At 34.6% G+C, this 21,627-nt stretch overlaps 2 protein-coding genes across 4 annotated transcripts in view; both read right to left on the bottom strand.

The window, feature by feature from the left end:
• Window positions 1-16,526, bottom strand: part of syne3 (spectrin repeat containing, nuclear envelope family member 3) — a 43,262-nt gene extending 26,736 nt beyond the window's left edge. The window contains exons 1-6 of one of the 2 annotated variants that reach the window (XM_048190733.1): window positions 16,399-16,526; window positions 8,962-9,120; window positions 7,905-8,077; window positions 4,731-5,040; window positions 3,509-3,664; window positions 1,623-1,967 (exon numbers count right to left, since the gene is read on the bottom strand). In XM_048190733.1, the coding sequence (XP_048046690.1) occupies window positions 1,623-1,967; window positions 3,509-3,664; window positions 4,731-5,040; window positions 7,905-8,077; window positions 8,962-9,105 (1,128 nt within the window). In that variant the 5' untranslated portion in view covers window positions 9,106-9,120; window positions 16,399-16,526. Of the gene's footprint in view, window positions 1-1,622; window positions 1,968-3,508; window positions 3,665-4,730; window positions 5,041-7,904; window positions 8,078-8,961; window positions 9,121-16,324 lie in introns of both variants that reach the window. The other variant, XM_048190732.1, reaches the window with a different exon arrangement.
• Window positions 16,527-18,847: 2,321 nt separating this feature from the next.
• gabrr2a (gamma-aminobutyric acid type A receptor subunit rho2a) overlaps window positions 18,848-21,627 on the bottom strand; it is a 41,816-nt gene continuing 39,036 nt past the window's right edge. For both annotated transcript variants that reach the window (XM_048190731.1, XM_048190730.1), the window contains exon 10: window positions 18,848-19,620. In XM_048190731.1, the coding sequence (XP_048046688.1) occupies window positions 19,303-19,620 (318 nt within the window). In that variant the 3' untranslated portion in view covers window positions 18,848-19,302. The remainder of the gene's footprint in view (window positions 19,621-21,627) is intronic.

Below are 21,627 nucleotides of genomic sequence, written 5' to 3'. Positions count from 1 at the left end.
ACAATTTAAAATATTTTGTTTTCTGTTTGAATATATTTTATAAAGTAATTTATTCCTGTGATGCAAAGCTGAATTTTCAGCATCATTACTCCAGTCTTCAGTGTCACATGATCCTTCAGAAATCATTCTAATATGCTGATTTGCTGCTCAAGAAACTTATTGTGTGAAACAATTTATTGTGTACAATTGTACAAAATATTTGTGTACAATATATATTTTTTTCAGAATTATTTGATGAATAGAAAGTTCAAAAGAACAGCATTTATTTGAAATATAATCTTTTGTAACATTATAAATGTCTTTACTGTCATTTTTCTTTACTGTCGATTTAATGCATCCTTGCTGAATAAAAGTATTAATTTCTTTTCAAAAAATAAAAAATAAAAATTCTTACTGACCCCAAACTTTTGAACGGTAGTGTATAATGCTACAGAAGCTTTGTATTTCAGATAAATGCTGTTCTTTTGAACTTTCTATTCATCAAGGAATCCTGAAAAAAAGTGTTAAAAACTGTTTTCAACATTGAAAATAATCATAAATGTTTCTTGAGCAGCAAATCTGCATATTAGAATGATTTCTGAAGGATCATGTGACACTGAAGACTGGAGTAATGATGCTAAAAATTCAACTTTGCCAACACAGGAATAAATTACTTTATAAAATATATTCAAACAGAAAACAGAAAAGTTATTTTAAATTGTAATAATATTTCACAATATTACTGTTTTTACTGTATTTTTAATTAAATAAATGCAGCCTTGGTAGCAGACAAAACTTTTTAAAAACATTAAAAATCTTACCGTTTCCAAACTTTTGACTGATAGTGTATATATATATATATATATAGTATATACACACACACACGTCACATGTCAACATTGCTTATTATCAATGTTGAAAAAAGTTTAGTGATATTCGATATATATCTTAATATTCCTACTAAATAAATAGATAATTGCTCTGAAATGGCTTAAAAAATACTAAATGAAAACAAGAAAAAAAAAACAGACATTTCATAACAAATGTCATGTAATAATGAAAAATATATAATGCATATATTGTTGTTCTTGAACAACATTACCTACAATATCAAAAAAATTATCTAAAATAATGCTGTTTTTATCACATATATTATGCCCTGTAGTCACTTCTGTGAACACCGTTTAGTGATAGTAGAGAATTCTGATAGAAAAATGTACTGAACATAAAACTTTTGACACTATTTTTGCTAAGTTTAAATGAGAAAACATTATTAAATCTCAATGTCTAATAAGTCGAATTTAGATAGAAAAACGGTGATTGTGAGTGGTGAAGCCCTATGCAGTTAGTGAATAAGATAAGATGTTTGCACTGAAATACTAATTAGAAAGTGTTACAACATTTTACCCTTGTGTGTCCATCATTCAGGAGGTATTCCACACCACAGAGATCTTCCAAAAACAAATATGATTTACTACAGCTCAAATTACTGTCACACCCCCATAGGAATTTACCTAAGGCATTCCCTAAATCACCGTAGGTATCATGTACTGTCACAAAAATATGCTGATTCTCCATCTGTGTCCTACAAAAAGACATCAAAAGTATTTGGGAGTGGTGAGAGAGATGAACATAGTGCTAACCGTGTGCGTTTTCCATTGAGCTACCAAGTGTTCCTCAGTCCTCTCTCCATCCCTGCTCTCCAGCTCACTGCTGAGGTTCTGGACCAGGGATCGGACCTGTGCCAGGTCCGCCCACAGCTCCTTACAGCGGTTTGAATACTCGCTCTCAGAGTCCAGTGAGCTCTGGAGCTCTTTTTGAATCTCCATCAGCGCTTGGCGTAACTTCTGCCAGTCCAGCCTCAACTCCTCTATCTCTTCTGTGATCTTCTCCGCACCTGCAGGAGACGTGTTGGCCTTCACCACTTCAGACAACTTTTCAATGTGCTGGAGAGTGCGTTCTTCTTTGGCTATGCTTGCATCCAGCTCCTGATAGAGATAGGAGGGGTGGAAAATATTGAATTACTTATGATTCATTTCACATATTCTTCATAATATGTTTGCAACAAGGCCATACAAGAAGTCCATCTAGATGTGTACACAGACTAGTAATTAAGAAATACTGCAGATTGAATATACAATTACTACTAAAACTCATACAATCATTGTAATTGTTAATTAAAGCTACAGCTAAATCTAGTAAAAAATAGTTTTCGGTAATTGAAATAAAGTTGACAATATAAAACATAATTATTTTAAACGAAAATTAGAAATGCTGCCTTAGCAACTAACTGAATTACTTACAAAAACTAAAACTAAAAATAATAAATGCTATATAGAAATATAAAATAATAATAATAATAAAATGTCAACGACACATGACAAAATTACTAAAACTTAAAACTAAATTTTAAAATGAAATCTGAAAATGTAAAAAGTAAAGCGAATTCAAAATATTAATAAATACTATAATAGTATATTAATAATATGAAAACAGAAACTGAATCTAACATTGTATATAATCTACAATTATATTAAATTATATATATTGATATTAATAATTAATTGTTAATAGTTTTATCAATAATTATTAATAACTATAATTAATTATAGTTATTATAATTTTTTTAATCAATTTGTTTTTGTCCCACATTTTCAGTTCACACCATCAAGTACCATCAAGTTCACATCTGTCAAACTCTAACCACAGTCATATAAAAGAATATGCAAAATGGCAGCAGCCTCAACAGTGAAAGTCAGGCCAAGTTTATTTGTATAGCAATTTTCAAAATACATATTGTTTCAAAGCAGCTTTACTGAAAATCATTACTTAATCCCCCAGGGAGCAAGCCAAACATAACTGTGGCAAGGAAAGAAGCCGCATAGGATAGAGGCAGTCAGGGAGATACCTTGACAAATTTGATTATGGTTGATTTTATTGTTCAATATTTTGCATGGGAATATAGAAATGAATTAATGTAATGATGGAGTATCTTCCTGTCAACAACAACAAAGTCATGGATCCATTTTGGCATGTTGGACGTTGCTATGGAAACAAAGAATGAGTCCAAGGATGTGAACAGCTCAGAAAGGAATTTATGTGTTGTCAGCTCATAGTTGTATTTATTCTGATGAGAACATTAAGTACTACAAAATGGAGTATATTATAGTGAAGCATAATTTTCTTTGGGTGTTTAGCAATAATAGTATTTATCCAACTTCCTCATTATTCCTTCCAGTTCCTCAACATAGAATTTGTGTTTATTCATGAGTCGCTTTTGCATCTAAGATTGCAATACATGTTTTACTTAACTGGGGTACTGCGTGTTTACATTGTACTAGAGTAGTTTTAGACATAGTAATAAGATTTTACACATGACCCCTTTAATACAGTAGCCCGAAGTGAAAACGAGGACGCAAATTAGCAAGTACTCAGCCAAACTTATCCACAATTTGACTTCCAAATCAGGGATGATTTTCCCAGTTGACCATTCTGACCTCCCCTCCCCCAAATAAGTAGGTCAGTGTACCTGCAGGGCTTTCAGCCTATTCTGTGTCGTATCCTCCATGTCACTGAAACGTCTGACTTCTCCTGTTTTAGACACCAGCCAGGTTTGGAATTTATGAACGCAACTTTGGTATTGCTGGTGCTCCTCTGCTACCTTCTGTGCCAATGCCAACCTTTCCTGCAAATAAGTAATGCATTTCAATTAAAAGACAAAGTCATATCTTTGACATTAGTATTATTTTCAATTTGATAAACTCATTTATGCAGGTAACATCAATAAATATACAATTTATGCATTAAGAAGGTCAACATCAATACAGATTATAAATTATACACTACCATTCAAATTTTTAAAATAAATATATGATACAATAAGTGACGGTAAATATTTTGCAATTATTTGCATTTTTGCAAGATTTCTATTTCTATTTCAAATAAATACTGTTCTCTCTCTCTTTTTGACTTTTTATTCTTTCTAATGGCTGCTGAAATTCAGCTTTGTCATCACAATGATAAATTACATTTTAAAACATTTCGAAAACAGTTGGGCAGTTTTAATTTACATTTTAAAATATTTTCAAATAGAAAACAGTCGGGCAGTGCTCCGACATGTAGCGTGGTTTTGCTTTGGGCGACCTGAGTTCGAGTCCCGGCTCGTGGACCTTTCCCGATCCCGTCCCCCGCTCTCTCCCACTTCACTTCTTGTCAGTCTTCTACTATCTTAATAAAGGTAAAAAATGCCTTTCACAATGTTAATGTTTTACTGTATTTTCGATCAAATAAATGCAGTCTCGGTGAGCATACCTCCTTTCAAAACCATTTAAAAAATCTTACTGAAAAAAAAAGAAACTATATGTAGACCCCTAATAATACATACATTCTTTCATAATAACTATGGAAGAGCAACACAAGTTACAGCCAGTCAGTGAAAGTAGTGGAGAACTGAAGGGCAATGTACCTTGAAACTAGATAAACTGAATGACCTTCAAAAGTGGATATAAAAGATATGGAAGATTAAAAGGCTGTTTTTTTTTTTACTTATTTAACAACCTTATAAAACATTAACAATAGAAAGCAGCTTCAAAGGTTTTCAAATAACTGAAATGCATAATTTTAATGTGGAACAAAGGCATTACCTTAATTCCCTTTAAACTAAAATATTCTGAAATGATTCAACACACACACACATCTGTTCTGGTTGTCAGTGGTAACTAAATTACTGACCTGAACAGATGAAGGTTTACCTGTGCTCGGTCTCGAATGTGGTTGTAGGTATCTTGAAGACCTTGCTGAGCCTGCTCATTTACACTGGGGTCCTCGGTCCGGCTGAACAGGGCTGCAGCCTCATCCAGGAGCCTCTCCAGAAACTGAGCCTGGGCTTGGATGTCACTGTGAAGGACACGCAGATGATCTACCTGCCACAGCTTCTCTTGGAGACCCAGCTGCATCTCAAGCAGGGGCTCCAGAGCCCTGTGCATCTTCTCCAGCCACATCCCAAACTCCTCATGAGCCTTCAGGTATTCACTCCAGTGTAGCCACACCCACTCGATACGACTATCAGAGGGGCACAAAAATATGAAATAAATAAATACTTTTACATTTTGTATTCTGATTAGTCAATCATGCCATTCTGTAGTCAAATATTATTGTATAATGACTTCAAATTTAATAAATATTTTATACATAGCTGTGCTAGTTACATGTTTCTCGTACCTGCACATAATACTATATATTAGAGCTGCACGATTCTGGATAAATTGAGAATCATGATTATTTTGTTTCAAATAGACATCACAGTTCTGAATAGACAACCAAACAAAACATGTAATTTACTAGAGTATCGAACAAAATGGTAATTGATGCAGTCTATTTAAAAATATTTAATTAATTCGAATTTTTTTATTTTTTAAAGTTGGTTTGATCGAATGATTCAATGACTCACTCATAAAGACTTCACTTGTTTCATTATTGGATGAATTTTTGAACAAATCTCTTTACATTGAATGATTCAATGTAAATAGGCTTTTTTTAACAGTCAGTTGCCGCCACCTACTGGTGTAACAATGTAATTGATACAACCTTTATTTTCAGCGTCAAGTTATTTTCAAAATGTGATTTACTTTTTGATCGCTATACCATAGACATCAGTGTTTATATCCAAAATATGAACTTTTATCCCAAGTAATTGAACAATAAAAGTAATTGAAATAGCTCAACACAATGAATGTTTTAAGTAGTTTCCCCAAATTCAACACAAAAAAAAAAAGCAACTTTTAATGACTTCTGCAGTCTAAAAATTATTTAACCCCCTTCATGGCAAGAATTTTTAGTACTTAGTAGAGCACCTTTTTGCTGTTGTGACCTGCTGCGAACTAGATGCATAGCCAGACACCAGCTTCTGGCAGCATTCCTGAGGAATCTTAGCCTATTCCTCAGGAGCAATGGCCTCCAGTTCAGTTCTGTAATACTCTTAGGTTTGTGTGCTACAACAACCTTCTTCAAAACCCACCAGAGATTTTCTATGGGGTTCAAGTCAGGTGACTGGGATGGCCTCTGTAGAATCTTCCAGGACTTCTTCTGCAACCAAGCTTTGGTGGAATTTGTGGTATGCTTGGGATCATTTTCCTGTTGGAAGGTCCAATGATTCAACTTCAGCCTTCACACATATGGCATGATATTTTCTCCTAGGAGTTCCTGATACTTCAAATGAATCCATCTTGCTTTCCACACGCTTTCTAGTGCCAAAAGATGCAAAGCACCCCAGAGCATCACCATGCTTAACTGTAGGCAGTGTTCTTTTCACACTGTAAAAAGAACACTGTAAAAATGTACAGTAACCTGCTGGCTGCAATTAGCAAGTAAGTTGCTGTAGTCCATTCCACAGTATGTTTACTGTAAATTTAAATCACAACAACTTCAAAAATACTGTATTTATTACAGTACTAATCACAGTATGCTACTACTGTAAATTTAATCACAGTAACTTGCTGGCAGCAATTTGCAAATTGCTGTAGTCTATTCCACAGTATGCTTACTGTAAATTTAATCACATTAACAATATTATTACTATGATTTCTATTACGGTAATAATCACAGTATTATTAGTGCTGTATTTTCATAACAGCAAAAATAAGATTACTGTTAACAGGCATTACTGCTTTAATTTTGTGTACTTTAAAATGAAGACACCGTTTTTGTCACAAAATGACATTTAAAACTTTCAACATACCACTAATCCATAGGGCCAAAAAGGTCCAGTTTTGTTTCATCGCTCCACAGAACAGAATCCAAAAACTTCTGTGGCTTATTTATATGATTTTGAGCATATTGGAGCCAACTTATCTTGTGCTTTTGGGTCAGTAGTGGTGTACGTCTTGGAGTTCTGGCATGGAAACCGTTTGTGTTTGGTATGTGCCAAACTGAAACCTCAGTGCCTGTTGCCACCAAGTCTTGCTGCAGGTCTTTTGCAGTCACTCTAGGGTTTTTCTGAACCTGTTGTCTCAGAAATCTGGTTGCAGCCACTGATAACTTCCTTTTTCTGCCCTGTCCAGGTAGTGTAACCACTGTTCCTTTAACTTTGGACTTGCAAACTATGCTTCCAACAGTGTCTCTAGGAACATTTAGTTGCCTTCGCTATTGTATCCTGTTCCATGTTTGTGAAGGGTGATGATCTCTTCTCTTAACTTTTTGGAGCATTCTTTTGACTTTAAATGTGACACTCAACAAACCCCTAGCCAGTTCAGGTATTTCATGTGTTCTAGCTCAAGCACACCTGGTGCAATCAATGAAGCCCTTGATTAGCTGCATCGTGTGTGCTTGAGACAAAATCTGTTTTGCAGATTTTTGCTGTTGTGAGGGATTCTATTCAGGTGGTTGAATAATTTTGAGATAGCATAAGTTGAATTTTCAGTTGAATTTGGGGAAACCACTTGAAACATTCATTGTGTTGAGCTATTTCAGTTACTTTTGTTTGATTTGTTCATTGCAAACAGCTGAAAGTCTGTAAATTTAGCCAATTAACCTGATTTTTAATGGGGGTTGAAAAATAAATTATATATAGAATAAATATAATAATTATATTTATATAAATAAATATAATAAAATATAATATAATAATTTCTAATTGAAAATTGATGGAGCAAAATAATTTGTGTAAAAATGATTGTTAAAAAAATATTTGATTGAAAATCATGTAAACACAAAAGTCCCTACATCTGAGGTAAAAGAACCAAAAAGATCCATCAGGAATGGACAATGGCTGAAGTAATATAGTGGCAAAAGTCATATTGCAAATGTCACCATATGAAAATACTTTTTTTAATATAGGAAGACACTTTTAAGTATCATTTAAGTACAAATGAATATGATTGATGATACATTGGTGATATGATTGGTCTACCTGTGGACAAAATCTGTACCTGTGACAGTGAATGATGTAGGTTAACGTCTCATCCCAAAACACTTTCAGATCTTTGAGTTTGGAATGAGTCTGATTCTTCATCTCTTCATCCCCATTTCGAAGCAGAGCTTCAGAAGCCACAAGCACCCTGTCCATCTTCACATGGCCTTCAGGCTCTGAGCTATGGATTTTCTTTACAACAAAGAAAAGTCATGCTTAATTGAAAATTTAAAATGATGAGATTATATGCAATTTATCTCTGTGAAATAGAGCTGCAGGATTCTGGCTAAATTGAGAATCACATTTTTTTACGTTAAAATAGAGATCACAATTCCCACGATTCTGAATATACGACAAAATAAAATAACATGTAATTTACTAGAAGTGAACTTCTGACAAAATGTTATTTGCTGTAATCTATTAAAAATATTTAATTAATTAATATATAAATATATATAAAATCCAAATATTTAATGAATGTTTCAATGACTCACTTATAAAGACTTCACTTGTTTCATTACTGGATGAATCTGTGTTTTTGAATGAGTCTAATAAAAGATTCAATGAAAAATACAATTTCTAGCAGTCACTTGTCACCAACTACTGGTGGTGTAACAATGTAATTGATACAGTCTTTATTTGAAGAGTCAAGCCACTATTTTGATCACTACTGTAGACTTCAGTGTTTATATCTGAACTATAAACTTTTATCCCATCACTTCTGTGATGATTTTAAATATTGTAACACAGAAATACTGATACTGTGCGGTTGAAAAAAAGACTGTTTGTGGATGTTTCATTCCTATACATGACAACTGCTATACATATCTATACATGACAATTGATTCTACTTGTCAAAGGTTTAATAGACATAGCCGAATCATTGTCATTTAGGAATAAGATCGCATGGGTTTTTGAATCGAGATCGCAACCTTTCAACGATTAATCATGCAGCTCTACTGTGAAATGATCACAACAGCTTCTTTAGCAAACATGAGACACATTTGAGAAACTGAGATGGTTCTATTTCAGCACTACCATGCCCACAATAGGTTAAAGGTCAAGGAAGGTCTCACCTCTGTCTCTCGGAGCCTGACCTCCAGCGCTGATCTGGGCCCTTGGGTGTTATCATTTTGTTTAAGCCTCTCCTGGATGGCCTGCATCCAGGACAGGGCTTCCTCCAAACTTTCCCTGAACTCATGCTGCTCTTGCTGGGTCATTAGTTTAAGGCTGACCTAATGCAAAAACATAGGGGTCACATTTTCTAAATTGCAAAAAAACCTGTGAATTTACTTGTTTAAAATTAAAATTAAGAGAACAAATGAACAGTGTTATACTGACATGATCTGACTGGAACTTCGTTAAAAAATTAATGTTCATTCACAGTTTATTAAAGTTAGGATCACAAAAATGGCAATGCAAAGACTTTTTTCCACAACTTGGCACTTTAAAATGTCTTGTAATCCTCAAAGGCATCTCTGGTTTTGTTGCTGACGTAATCCCTTTGTTTGTATCAGTCTCGTATTTAATCCTACATGACATGTGAATTGGTGGGTGGGGCTAAAGAGGCAATGATGTAGAAGTAGGCGTCGATCTTCTTCTGAGGTGGTTTTTCATCGCACTATGACGTAATAATGTGAAAAATGAAAAATCCGAAAAAGTCGTTTTCTGAGCTTGGTTTCAAAAGCTGTTTGTGGACTAATGAGGAAGTTTTGAGTTCTAAAAATTAAAGGACACTTTTATAATACAATGGCAAAAGATCAAGGAAAATTTTATTTCTCAATTCATGACCCCTTTAAGGCAAGTCTGTTCACTCAGCAACCATACTGGTAACAGCTATTTTAAGTCACACAAGTGTAGTTTTACCTACTTGAAAGGGGAAAGACTGAAATCTGGAAAAATGTTGGTCAAAATTATGTCCCTATAAAATTTCAAATTTGTGATATAACCTGAAAACAATGGTATCAAATTGTGCTTCTTAGCTTAAATCACACAAAAAAATTATATATTATATAAGGAAAGGGCTGGACGACTATGACCTGAAAATTAAATCTCGATTAATTGAACATTTTACCTCAATTACGATTAATGAACGATTATTTTGTTTCTGTTTTTTTTTTTTTTTTTCACTGAAACTGTGAGTTGTAAGTAGTCACTACAAAAGTAGAAAAATACATGCTATAAATGTTGACTTTCTACTTCAGTGATAAATCACAAGACAGCGCTGACAACTAGTTTCTGCGTTCCTCTCTGTGCACGCGATCTTCATGTGATGTGCAGCTACTGTCAGCAGTAGCTCAATATAATAATACACATCCGATAGTCTAAAATCATTTGAATGTCCAAACTGGCAAGCCTTAAAAGCACATACAATTGACAAAGTTTAGTGAAGACGCAAGTGAAAGTGATCTCACTTCAGGGCTCACTGCTCGCGCGCCGTCTGTGTGGGTTGACTCTGCGTTCGCTCCATGTTGCTTCCATGCCGCTGACTGGACGGGGCCGCGTCACGTGACTACACATGCGGTAGTATGTTTTTAAAGGTGCCATAGAACGTCTTTTTGAAAGATGTAATATAAGTCTAAGGTGCCCCCTGAATATGTCTGTGAAGTTTCAGCTCAAAATACCCCATAGATTTTTTTTTTATTAATTTTTTTAACTGCCTATTTTGGGGCATCATTAAATATGAGCCGATTTCAGGCTGCGGCCCTTTAAATGCTCACGCTCCCCGCCCACGGAGCTCGCGCTTGCCTTTAACAGCATAAACAAAGTTCACACAGCTAATATAACCCTCAAAATGGATCTTTACAAAGTGTTCGTCATGCATGCTGCATGCATACATCGGATTATGTGAGTATTGTGTTTATTTGGATGTTTACATTTGATTCTGAATGAGTTTGAGGCTATGCTCCGTGGCTAAAGCTAACATTACACTCTGTTGGAGAGATTTATAAAGAATGAAGATGTGTTTATGAATTATACAGACTGCAAGTGTTTAAAAATGAAAATAACGACAGTCTTGTCTCCGTGAATACAGTAAGAAACGATGGTAACTTTAACCACATTTAACAGTACATTAGCAACATGCTAACGAAACATTTAGAAAAACAATTTACAAATATCACTAAAAATATCATGATATCATGGATCATGTCCTTGCTTGCTTACCTAGTCTGATGATTCAGCTGTGCACATCCAGATGTCCTGCCCTTGTCTAATGCTTGGACATGGGCTGGCATATGCAAATATTGGGGGCGTACATATTAATGATCCCGACTGTTACGTAACAGTCGGTGTTATGTTGAGATTCGCCTGTTTGTCAGAGGTCTTTTAAACAAATGAGATTTACATAAGAAGGAGGAAACAATGGAGTTTGAGGCTCACTGTATGTCATTTCCATGTACTGAACTCTTGTTATTTAACTATGCCAAGATAAATTCAATTTTTAATTCTAGGGCACCTTTAAGGGGAAAGTATTAACAGGATTAAAAAACCCGAAATAACCAACAAGGGAAAATTACTTTAGTTAGGGGTTCTGAATTTCGGTTTTGATTACTTTTCGATTAATCGCCCAGCTCTATACGCTGTTTCATTTCGTAAATGGCAATCAATTGACCATACTGTTTTTGCTGAATCCATTGCCTCTTTGTTAGATGGGTTGTCTTCAGCTCCCCTTAAGGATAAAAATGTTCTGTTAAATAATGACCACACTGCCAATTTGAACACATTTGCTCTTTTAAAATCATACACGGTCTCTTTTGTACACTCAGCTCCTTGGTATAATGACGATCTGCGCTCATAGGAGGTGCCTTCACAACTGAAAAAGCAAGATTTTCCTACTTTTCACAGATTATTGAATATAATCAAAATAATCACAGACAGCTCTTTCACACTATATTAATAGTCTACTCAAAGCTGATGTTGCTAATTCTCCAACTGCATCAGTTCAGTTATGCAATGATTTTCTCAACATTTTAAAATCTTCCATTCTTGGCAAAAAAATTTAGAGGGTGTTGTGGCTTCTCAATTACACAATCATTTAACTGTTAATAACCTTTTTGAGCCCAATCAGTCTGGGTTTCAGAAATTGCAGAGTACTGAGACGGCCTTTGTTAAAGTAGCTAACGACCTGTTATTTGCATCAGACTCCGTCGATCACTCACTACTACTTAGTCGATTTGAATCTGTCTTTGGTGTAACAGAGACTGCTCAGGACTGGTTAAGATCCTATTTTTCTGATCGCAGTCACTTTGTTTTTATGGATGGGACACAGAGGTTGGTTCTGTTAGTATGGGTGGCTCTATTCTTGGTCCTTTGTTTTTTAGTATTTATGTTTTCCCATTATTGAGATCTCTCGACCTTAACTATCATTTTTATGCGGACGATACCCAGATTTACATCCACTCAAAACCGGGTCAAGACGTGGACATCTTTCAAACTGTATTTCGGAGATTAAGATATGGATGTCTAAGAACTTCCTGTGCTTAAATAGTTGCAAAACTGAAGTCATGCTTCTTGGCTCTTCCCATCAACTGCGTAATGCTGGTTCTTTCGCTTTGTCTGTTGATGGTGTTGCCTTGGAGTTACAAAGTAAATTTAGAAAATCTTTGAGTTATTTTTTGATGCCAGTCTGTCGTTTGAGTCATTTGTGCAGAGCGCTGTTAAGACCTTGTTCTTTCATCTCAGAAATATTGCACGTCTATGACCTATGCTGTCTTTTTCTATTGCTGAAAGGTTTATTAATTCATTTGTATTCTCATGAATAAACTATTGTAATGCTCTTCTTCTTGGAGTTTCCAAATCCTGTATTAACAAACTTCAATATCTGCAAAATTCGGCAGCTAGAATTTGTCTGAGCCTAGGACTGTTGACCATATAACCCCTATTTTGGCATCGCTGCATTGGCGACCAGTTAGATTCCGTATTGATTTTAAAATCCTTATGTTAAAATACAAGGCTTTGCATGGTCTAGCCCCTTAGTACTTGGCTGAGCTTTTAACACCTAGTCACAACTTGCGTTCCTCTCAGAGTGGACTATTGCTAAAACATTTCCTAAAACACGGCTTCACGGTGTGACAGGGCTTTCTCATCTTATGCCCCCAAATTGTGGAATTCTCTCCCGTCTGACATCAGGAAAGCAAATTGATTAGTCCTCTTTAAATCATGTCTTTTTATTTCAGGATTGCTTTTAATTAACTAATTTTGTTTTATTTTGTTATTTATTCAGTGTTATTTCATGCTTCTTTTTCTCTGTTGCTCTGTACTTTGTGATTTATTATGTTGTGCTTGCTTGTGTTGTTGTAAAGAGATTTGAGAAAGCAACTTTTAAAGGCGCTATGCAAAATAAATGTATTATTATTATTAACAATATTTTACAAAGCACAAAGTTTTTAAAATTGATAATAAGAAATTTTTCTTGAGCGCCAAATCAGCATCAGAATGATTTCTGAAGGATCATGTGACACTGAAGACTGGAGTAATGATGCTGAAAATTCAGCTTTACCATCACAGAAAACAGAAAAGTGTAATTTTAAATTGTAATAAATAATGGTTTACTTTATTTTCGATCAAATAAATGGAGCCTAGCAGCAAAAGAGACAAATCTTATTGACCCTAACTTTTGAATTTGTATGTACATCAGGGCCTGAATTTCGGCGCGGATTTCGCGCATCATTTAAAGGGATAGTTCACCCAAAAATGAAAATTTGATGTTTATCTGCTTACCCCCAGTGCATCCAAGATGTAGGTGACTTTTTTTCTTCAGTCGAACGCAAATTATGATTTTCAACTGCAACCGCTGCCGTCTGTCAGTCAAATAATAGCAGTAGATGGGAACTTCAACTATAACAGTAAATAAAACATGCACAGACAAATCAAAATTAAAACCTGCGGCTCGTGACGACACATTAATGTCCTAAGACACGAAACGATCGGTTTGTGCGAGAAACCGAACATTATTTATATAATTTTTACCTCTAATACACCACTATGTCCAACTTCATTCAGCTTCCTGTTAGTGAGGTCAAAAAACGCGTTCTGGTGATGGAAGTGATGTCTCGCCCATATACTTCAATGAGCGCGAGACATCACTTCCGTTGTCAGAGCGCGATCAGACCTCACTAGCCGGAAGCTGAACGAAGTTGGACATAGTGGTGTATTAGAGGTAAAAAATTATATAAATACTGTTCGGTTTCTCGCACAAACCGATCGTTTTGTGTCTTAGGACATTAATGTGCCGTCACGAGCCACAGGGTTTAATTTGGATTTGTCTATGGAAGTTTTTTCGACTCTTATTGTTCAAGTTCCCAATCACTGCTATTATTTGACTGACAGACGGCAGCGGTTGCAGTTAAAAATCATAATTTGCATTCGACTGAAGAAAAAAAAGTCATCTACATCTTGGATGCCCTGGGGGTAAGCAGATAAACATCAAATTTTCATTTTTGGGTGAACTATCCCTTTAACACATTCCCGTGGTTTCGTGATTATAAAGCGGGATATTTTCGCAAACATTTATGCAATAGGCCTTATAGCAGGATGAATGAGAAGCCTAAATTAATCCACAAAGATTATCAAATCAAATCAGTTAAAAACTTTCTGCGAGACATAATTTCACAAACAGTGTGAGTGTTTCTCTCTCAAAATGTGCAAATGGCTTCACATCAAAACATTGCGTCTTAATCCCTCATTAGCAAATAGACACACAAAAAACTTCATACAATGTCATAAATCACTATTTTCCAGAAACTCAAAATTAGATTAACCTCAAAACTGTTTCGACTGACTAAATCTCATAAATATTGATATTCAGATGAAATGACAAAATAAAAATAGAGTAGCCATTCATCAAAAGTGCTGATGAATGGCTACAGTTTGTGCCATCTATGAAAAAATAAAGAAGGGCTCAGGGGGCATCTATCTTACCCCATACCCTATGTGTGTGTATATATACACCCAAATAATTATTATTGTGTTCAATGACATAAGCGTCAAATAGACATTACAAAAAGTAGCTTTAGAAAGAAATATTTTATTTGATTCCACATAGTATTTATTACACACACACACTTCCACCCCTTAAAATGCCTCTGGTAAAGCAATGCCAAGTCATAGATTTGATTTCTAGAAAACAAATATACTGAAAAACTGTATACTTTGTTGACCATACACCAAAAGTCACTTTGGATAAAAGGTTTTTGTCAAATGGATAAATATTTTATATTATCCATTTGACAAAATGGATTGACTTACAGTACACCTTAAGAAACTTCTCTTAAAAAATAAAATAAAATGGTAACCATCATTTCTGCTAAAAACTTTGTAATTGCAATAAAACTGCCATCTAAAAATAAAATTAAACAAAAGAGTAAGAGTAACAACGATTGTGACAGCATCTTACACTGCTGGAAGGAGATCCCCTATAAATTTACATTACTAACATACCGTAGTAATTATAGGAGATTGACGGGTTTGTTTTGCTCACAAATTCATGAATCAGTTCATGAATCACCCCTGGCAGCTGGTTTGAACTAAACACCTTTTGGTTGCCAGCCAATATTTGTAACTACTAAACCACTCCACCCTACAGCACAATGTTTCCACCAAACCCTGTACAATGGCAATGCCGCATAACTTTTCGTAGGGGGCACTAAACATAGTTCCCTGTGGCAACATATGTTCTTTCAAAACACGAGATTGAATTAAAAGCAAAGCCAAATGTGCCCTTTTTCCTCTTTACAGAAGGCGCCCTGAAAAAAAAGGATTACAAGCCACTTTTCTGCATGAGTCATATCTCCCACAGCATTCCCTTCTCTGGCATTCCCATATCCCTTTTCATATGAAAATACACAAACAATACATCTGGAGAACACTGTAATCCCCTAGTGCCTTGGTTTTCAACCTTAAGGGGTCTTCTAAGGTTATGCAGTAGGTACGTGAACAAAACATACAAATAACAAATATCTATAAAGTTTGACCATGTATAGAACATATAATATTTATCAATTATATATTGGTAAATTGCTCAAATTGCAGATTTTAAGAAACAAATGCCCCTTAAATGAAACCATCTGTCCACTTTTAACAAGATTATAAACATAAACACAGATAATCATGTCCATTCATAACCAAAACAAACCACACGCCCTCTTTTACACATGCATTAGGTATTTGCATACATTTGAAGGTCTATTCTCTGCTTGAGTCTGAATATAACATAAATTCAACCTTAAAGTCACGTATAATTCAGTGTAACAACAAAATACAGAGGATTACTGCCTCGACTGAACCATGTAGACACGGTTAAGTGCATTAAATCCCACAGTGCTGCACTTTATAAGCTGTAAACTTTGTGTTTAGAAAGTGACACAGCACAGCAATGCAGCTATACTGAAATGACTGCGTATTCAGATCTTAAACAATCGATAAAGTGGTCGTACTTACGGATATATGCGCATCTGTTGCGAGTATTTATGATAAGAAATGACCTTAAGTTGTTCTTCGAGCTACAAAGTTACTGTGATCCGTCAGGAAGTCAATGCAGGCCTGTCAGTTGCTTGGGCTGTTGGAGGAGATCAGGCAGAAGCAGTTCATCCGCTGAGTAACTGATGAGCGCACGTCACTGCGCGCCGAAACGATTCAAAAATAGAGCGGGCTTTCTGACCGTTAGAGGTTAACAGAAGTAAATAAATAAATAAATAAATAAATAAATAAATAAATAAATAAAATTGTAAAATAATTAATAAAAAAATTAATATAATAAAAAAATATATATAAATATTAAATATCTAGAATTACTTCAATGAATAAAATAAACTGGCAGGATGCAAACCAATGATCTATAAATATCTGATCAGTAGCTTCAGTCTAAGTTTCAAACTATCTATTGAATTATCACTATTAAACAGAAAATTATAAAATAACCTAAAAATTAAATGTTGTAGCTTTTTTAAAATTTTATTTTTATGGACAAATAATCTATAAATTCCACACAGTTTGGAAGAGAATTAGCATCTTTGAACCATGGACTCCCTCAAAAGGGTTATAAGTATAGCATTTATTATTATTATTTATTTATGAATAAAATAAGGCTTTTGTACACAGCTCTACTGCTTAAAATGAATATATATATATAATAATCTTACCAGAGCCTATATGACCTTGTTGAACTCAAAGAAAAATGACATTCAGGATAAAGGCTGACTTTAATACTTGAAATACATGATTTTTTATGTGCTTTCATAAACATCTGACAGTGTTGACAGAAAGCAGGGAAAGCCTTCTGTCAGGACACAGTAGTGATGTTGTTTTGTTTTTTTATTGAGTTATCATCTAGGACAGGCGATTTCAGGGGTACTCAGTGATAATGTATAACATAACTAACAATAACCTGAACTGCATTTAAAAAAATACAAAATATGTTTACGTCTATACATACATACACACATGTATATGTATATACACACATGTATATATATATATGCTATATATATATATATATATATATATAGGCTATATATACACATATATACATACACAAACATTTAATTACATTGCACCTTTTTCTGGTCAATACATATATTACATTCTTAACCTTTCAACAAATACAGAAAACATCTTATGGAGTGGAACTGCCAGATTTGATGATTTGGTTATACCTTTCAAATATAAACAAACTTCAAGTACATATAGTTCACAGTATTTTCATTTACAGTAACAGGTATTTTGAAATTTTGCATGTGATGCTTTTATGTGTACTAACGGGCACTAAAATCACCCCACCAAAATGAACCATCACCTTCAGTGTTTAACATTACACAAGGCAGTTTCAAGTTGTATTCAAGACCATTTCATCACAAACTAACCTTTAGCCTACACTGACTGACTACATAAACCAGCTTTGTACTCCACTCTTGTAAGGTATCATGGCAAGTTCAGGTTGGAGTATAACTGATATAAAATAATAAAACTAACATGCATTCAGATGAAGCACAGTAAAGACATACTGATTTATTTTGCATGAGAAATATAATGGTATCAAATACACACACACATACACACTCACTCCACATAACACGTACATCCACACAAACCTCAAATTGAAAGAAGATTCTTTCTCATTACTGGTAATTGCGATATATTAACAGGAGTGATTGCCTTAGCATAAACAAACGACCTTGCCTAAATTAAATAAAACTGGACATTGTGCAGATAAGCAAATACATACTTAAAGGTGCACTGAATCATTTTAAATTAGTGTTATTGCAATATATTTTGTTTATTAACAACTGCCACTTTACGTCAAAGCTGTTTAATTTGTTATTTGTTTTGTTCTGTTCCATTTCGTAGTTTTTTTTTTTGTCTGATGACAAATTTTGTTGAGTTGTATCCTTAATATGTATATTTTATTTGGTTTGTTTTATATGTCCTTTTCATTTATTTTTTGTAAAGCACCTTGAGCGCTGTAAAAAATTATGTATAAATACTTGCTATATATTTATAACAAGTTTATAAATATATCAATTTGCACAACACAGATAGTCACATGATCTCAACATGGCAGCTTCCATGAAGGTGCAATCCACCTTATGTAGAAAAAAAATATTTTCAAGGCCAATGATATGACTGGATCTCATGTGACTAACATATTTGTCAAAAGCACTATTAATTTTTTTTTTAGGTATAAAAAAAAGTACTTTTTTGCTCTGTACATACCATATCATTAACTCTTTCCCCGCCCTAGACTGAATTTTCTCTGTGTTTTCACTGTTGTATGGTAGGGGGCGCTATTACACATCTTCTGAAAGAGTACAGAATCTCCAGATCAAAACAGACAAAAAGAAGCAGAAACAAGCAATAAAAGCATTGCTTATGTACATTGTAGTCTTTGAAAAATATGTTCAATATGTTGTATTTTTTATGAAATTTACCCACATTCAAGTGTTGTTAAAAAAGAATGCATGGAGCTAGAATAAAACAGCAGTTTTATTAAAAGCAGAGGCTCTGTTCTTTCTTTTGTTATATATTTCATGTTCAGATATTCATACAAGAATATATTTTGGGGGCCATGAAATTTGCGTGAAAATTATCAAAAATACTGGCGGTGGCTGGCAACTTTTAAAAAAAAAAAACGCTGGTGGGGAAAGAGTTAATAGTCCAATAATGCAAACATGAGAAAACACATAAGCCTGTACAAAAGTCCAAGTGTTTTACAGTTAATTTGTCATAAACCTGAAAAGGCCTATATGAAGCACTCAACCGTTTTTCTCTTCGTCAGTCTTTTTGTGTATGAAAATGACAAAGGTAACCGCAGTTTAGTATCGCATGAGCCAATGTTTGATGTGCATCAAAAAGTCAGAAGGATGGTTGTATAAACCTCCAAAAGTCCAAAAGAGTGCAAGATGGATGTAGCTGGAGAATGATCAGCAGTACACCGACCAGTAAATAAGGTTGAAAATTATATAGGCTCCTGGGAAGATCATGCGGGAGTACTTATCAATGGCATGCGTGTTCTGGTAAATGCCCTTTTTAAATGCCCGGATGCCCTTTTTTTTAGTGGCGGTGGACTCGCTGCTCATTGACATGTGAACCACCATATGCTCCTGTTTCTCTGGCACCACTTCTTCTGGAACCATGGGAGCCTCTGTGTAGCCAGCCAAGCTGTTGGTGTCAGCCTCACTGTAAGTCCCATCCAACATCATGGTCCTGGTGTGGGACATACCGCAGGTGCATGGTAATGACTGGAATATGTTGAGTTGGGCGACCCAGAGAGAACAGAGAGCAAAGAGAGAGAAGAGACCATTAACAAGGGAAAATTATCAGTGGGCATTAATAAACAAGGGCACTGAAAAAGATGTTTGTGCACAAGATGGGATTAAAATTACTTTTAGTTTTATTTATATTTACATAATGAGGTCATGTGGGATATGACGTGAGGTTATGACAACAAAGTAACGGATTACAGTTGGAAAATACTGCATAATGAATACATTTTTGTTTTAAAATAGTAACCATTGTGTAGTAAGTATTATGCTAGTATTCAAATATCAATTCTAAACATAGCTTGAGGCTATGTCGCATACTACCATACAACTTTTATTATTGTTGCAGTATATAGTATGTATAATGAGCCGGAATTACTTGCAGAGCAACACAAGAGTATAAAAAGAGTATGCCGTTATCAGTACCATATCCCACAATGCATTAAGCTCAGTTTTCATTTCCAGTTTGATGAACTGGTAGTCATATCAGCCATGATTTTCAACAGCTCTTAAAAATCGAATTATTATATCTCATTATTTGATTGGATTGCTAAAAGTGAAGACATTTTATAAACATTAAAAATGCAAATAACCATATTTATTTCCGAGAAAAAAAAGCTCCACAAACAAAATTAAATATGCAATACAGTCTAGCATTCAATAACTTAAAATGTTTATATTTTTATAGCAATATTTTGGTCCAAATTTCCCTCCCAAAATATCACAATTTTAATCACATTTTTCAACTTATTTTTAGGTGTATGTTTGCAGACAGATTCCACTCAAAACTAGGGTTGGGTATTGTTTGAATTTGTCTTACTGATTGCTAATTTCGATTTCAATAAGGTAAAAAACAAACAAAAAAACGTAGATATCCTTCACATTTATTCTAAGTTTTTGTGAAAAACATTTCATTGTTGCTGAATACCATTACCAAAAATCAACAGGCTAAAGAACACTTACACAAGGAACCTTTGCCTATGGTTTAAAAATACCACAGAAAAAAAACAACTAACCTAACTAATATAAATTTTAAGCATTATTAAAGGCAAGTAAACACTCAGTAATTAAAAAAATGTAATTAATTAATGTCTTTTGTTGTTTTATTAACGTTATTATAGAGGCGGAAGCAGGAATATTAGGCTTCTGTCACTTTAAGAGCTACACAGATCCTATATACTGTTGATGAATGCACCAAAGACATAACCAACTGTGTTTACGAGAATATTTTGACATATTTTTGTGTGTATGTGTCTGTTCAAGTGCAAAAAGATGCGAAAGAAAAGTCTCAAATATTGGCTCATTTTGGATTTCATGAGAGCTACACATTCCAAAAAAGTTGGGACAGGTAGCAATAAGAGGCTGGAAAAGTTAAATGTACATATAAGGAACAGCTGGAGGACCAATTTGCAACTTATTAGGTCAATTGGCAACATGATTGGGTATAAAAAGAGCCTCTCAGAGTGGCAGTGTCTCTCAGAAGTCAAGATGGGCAGAGCATCACCAATTCCCCCAATGCTGCGGCGAAAAATAGTGGAGCAATATCAGAAAGGGGTTTCTCAAAGAAAAATTGCAAAGAGTTTGAAGTTATCATCATCTACAGTGCATAATATCATCCAAAGATTCAGAGAATCTGGAACAATCTCTGTACGTAAGGGTCAAGGCTGGAAAACCATACTGGATGCCCGTGATCTTCGGGCCCTTAGACGGCACTGCATCACATACAGGAATGCTACTGTAATGGAAATCACAACATGGGTTCAGGAATACAATCCACCGTGCCATTCTCCGTTGCCGGCTAAAACTCTATAGGTCAAAAAAGAAGCCATATCTAAACATCATCCAGAAGCGCAGGCGTTTTCTCTGGGCCAAGGCTCATTTAAAATGGACTATGGCAAAGTGGAAAACTGTTCTGTGGTCAGACAAATCAAAATTTGAAGTTCTTTTTGGAAAACTGGGATGCCATGTCATCCGGACTAAAGAGGA

This window comes from Megalobrama amblycephala, linkage group LG5 (assembly GCF_018812025.1).
Source record: "Megalobrama amblycephala isolate DHTTF-2021 linkage group LG5, ASM1881202v1, whole genome shotgun sequence".
Taxonomy (NCBI): domain Eukaryota; kingdom Metazoa; phylum Chordata; class Actinopteri; order Cypriniformes; family Xenocyprididae; genus Megalobrama; species Megalobrama amblycephala.
The sequence above is the reverse complement of the archived record's forward strand: the minus strand, read 5'-3'. Positions and strand labels throughout refer to the sequence as shown.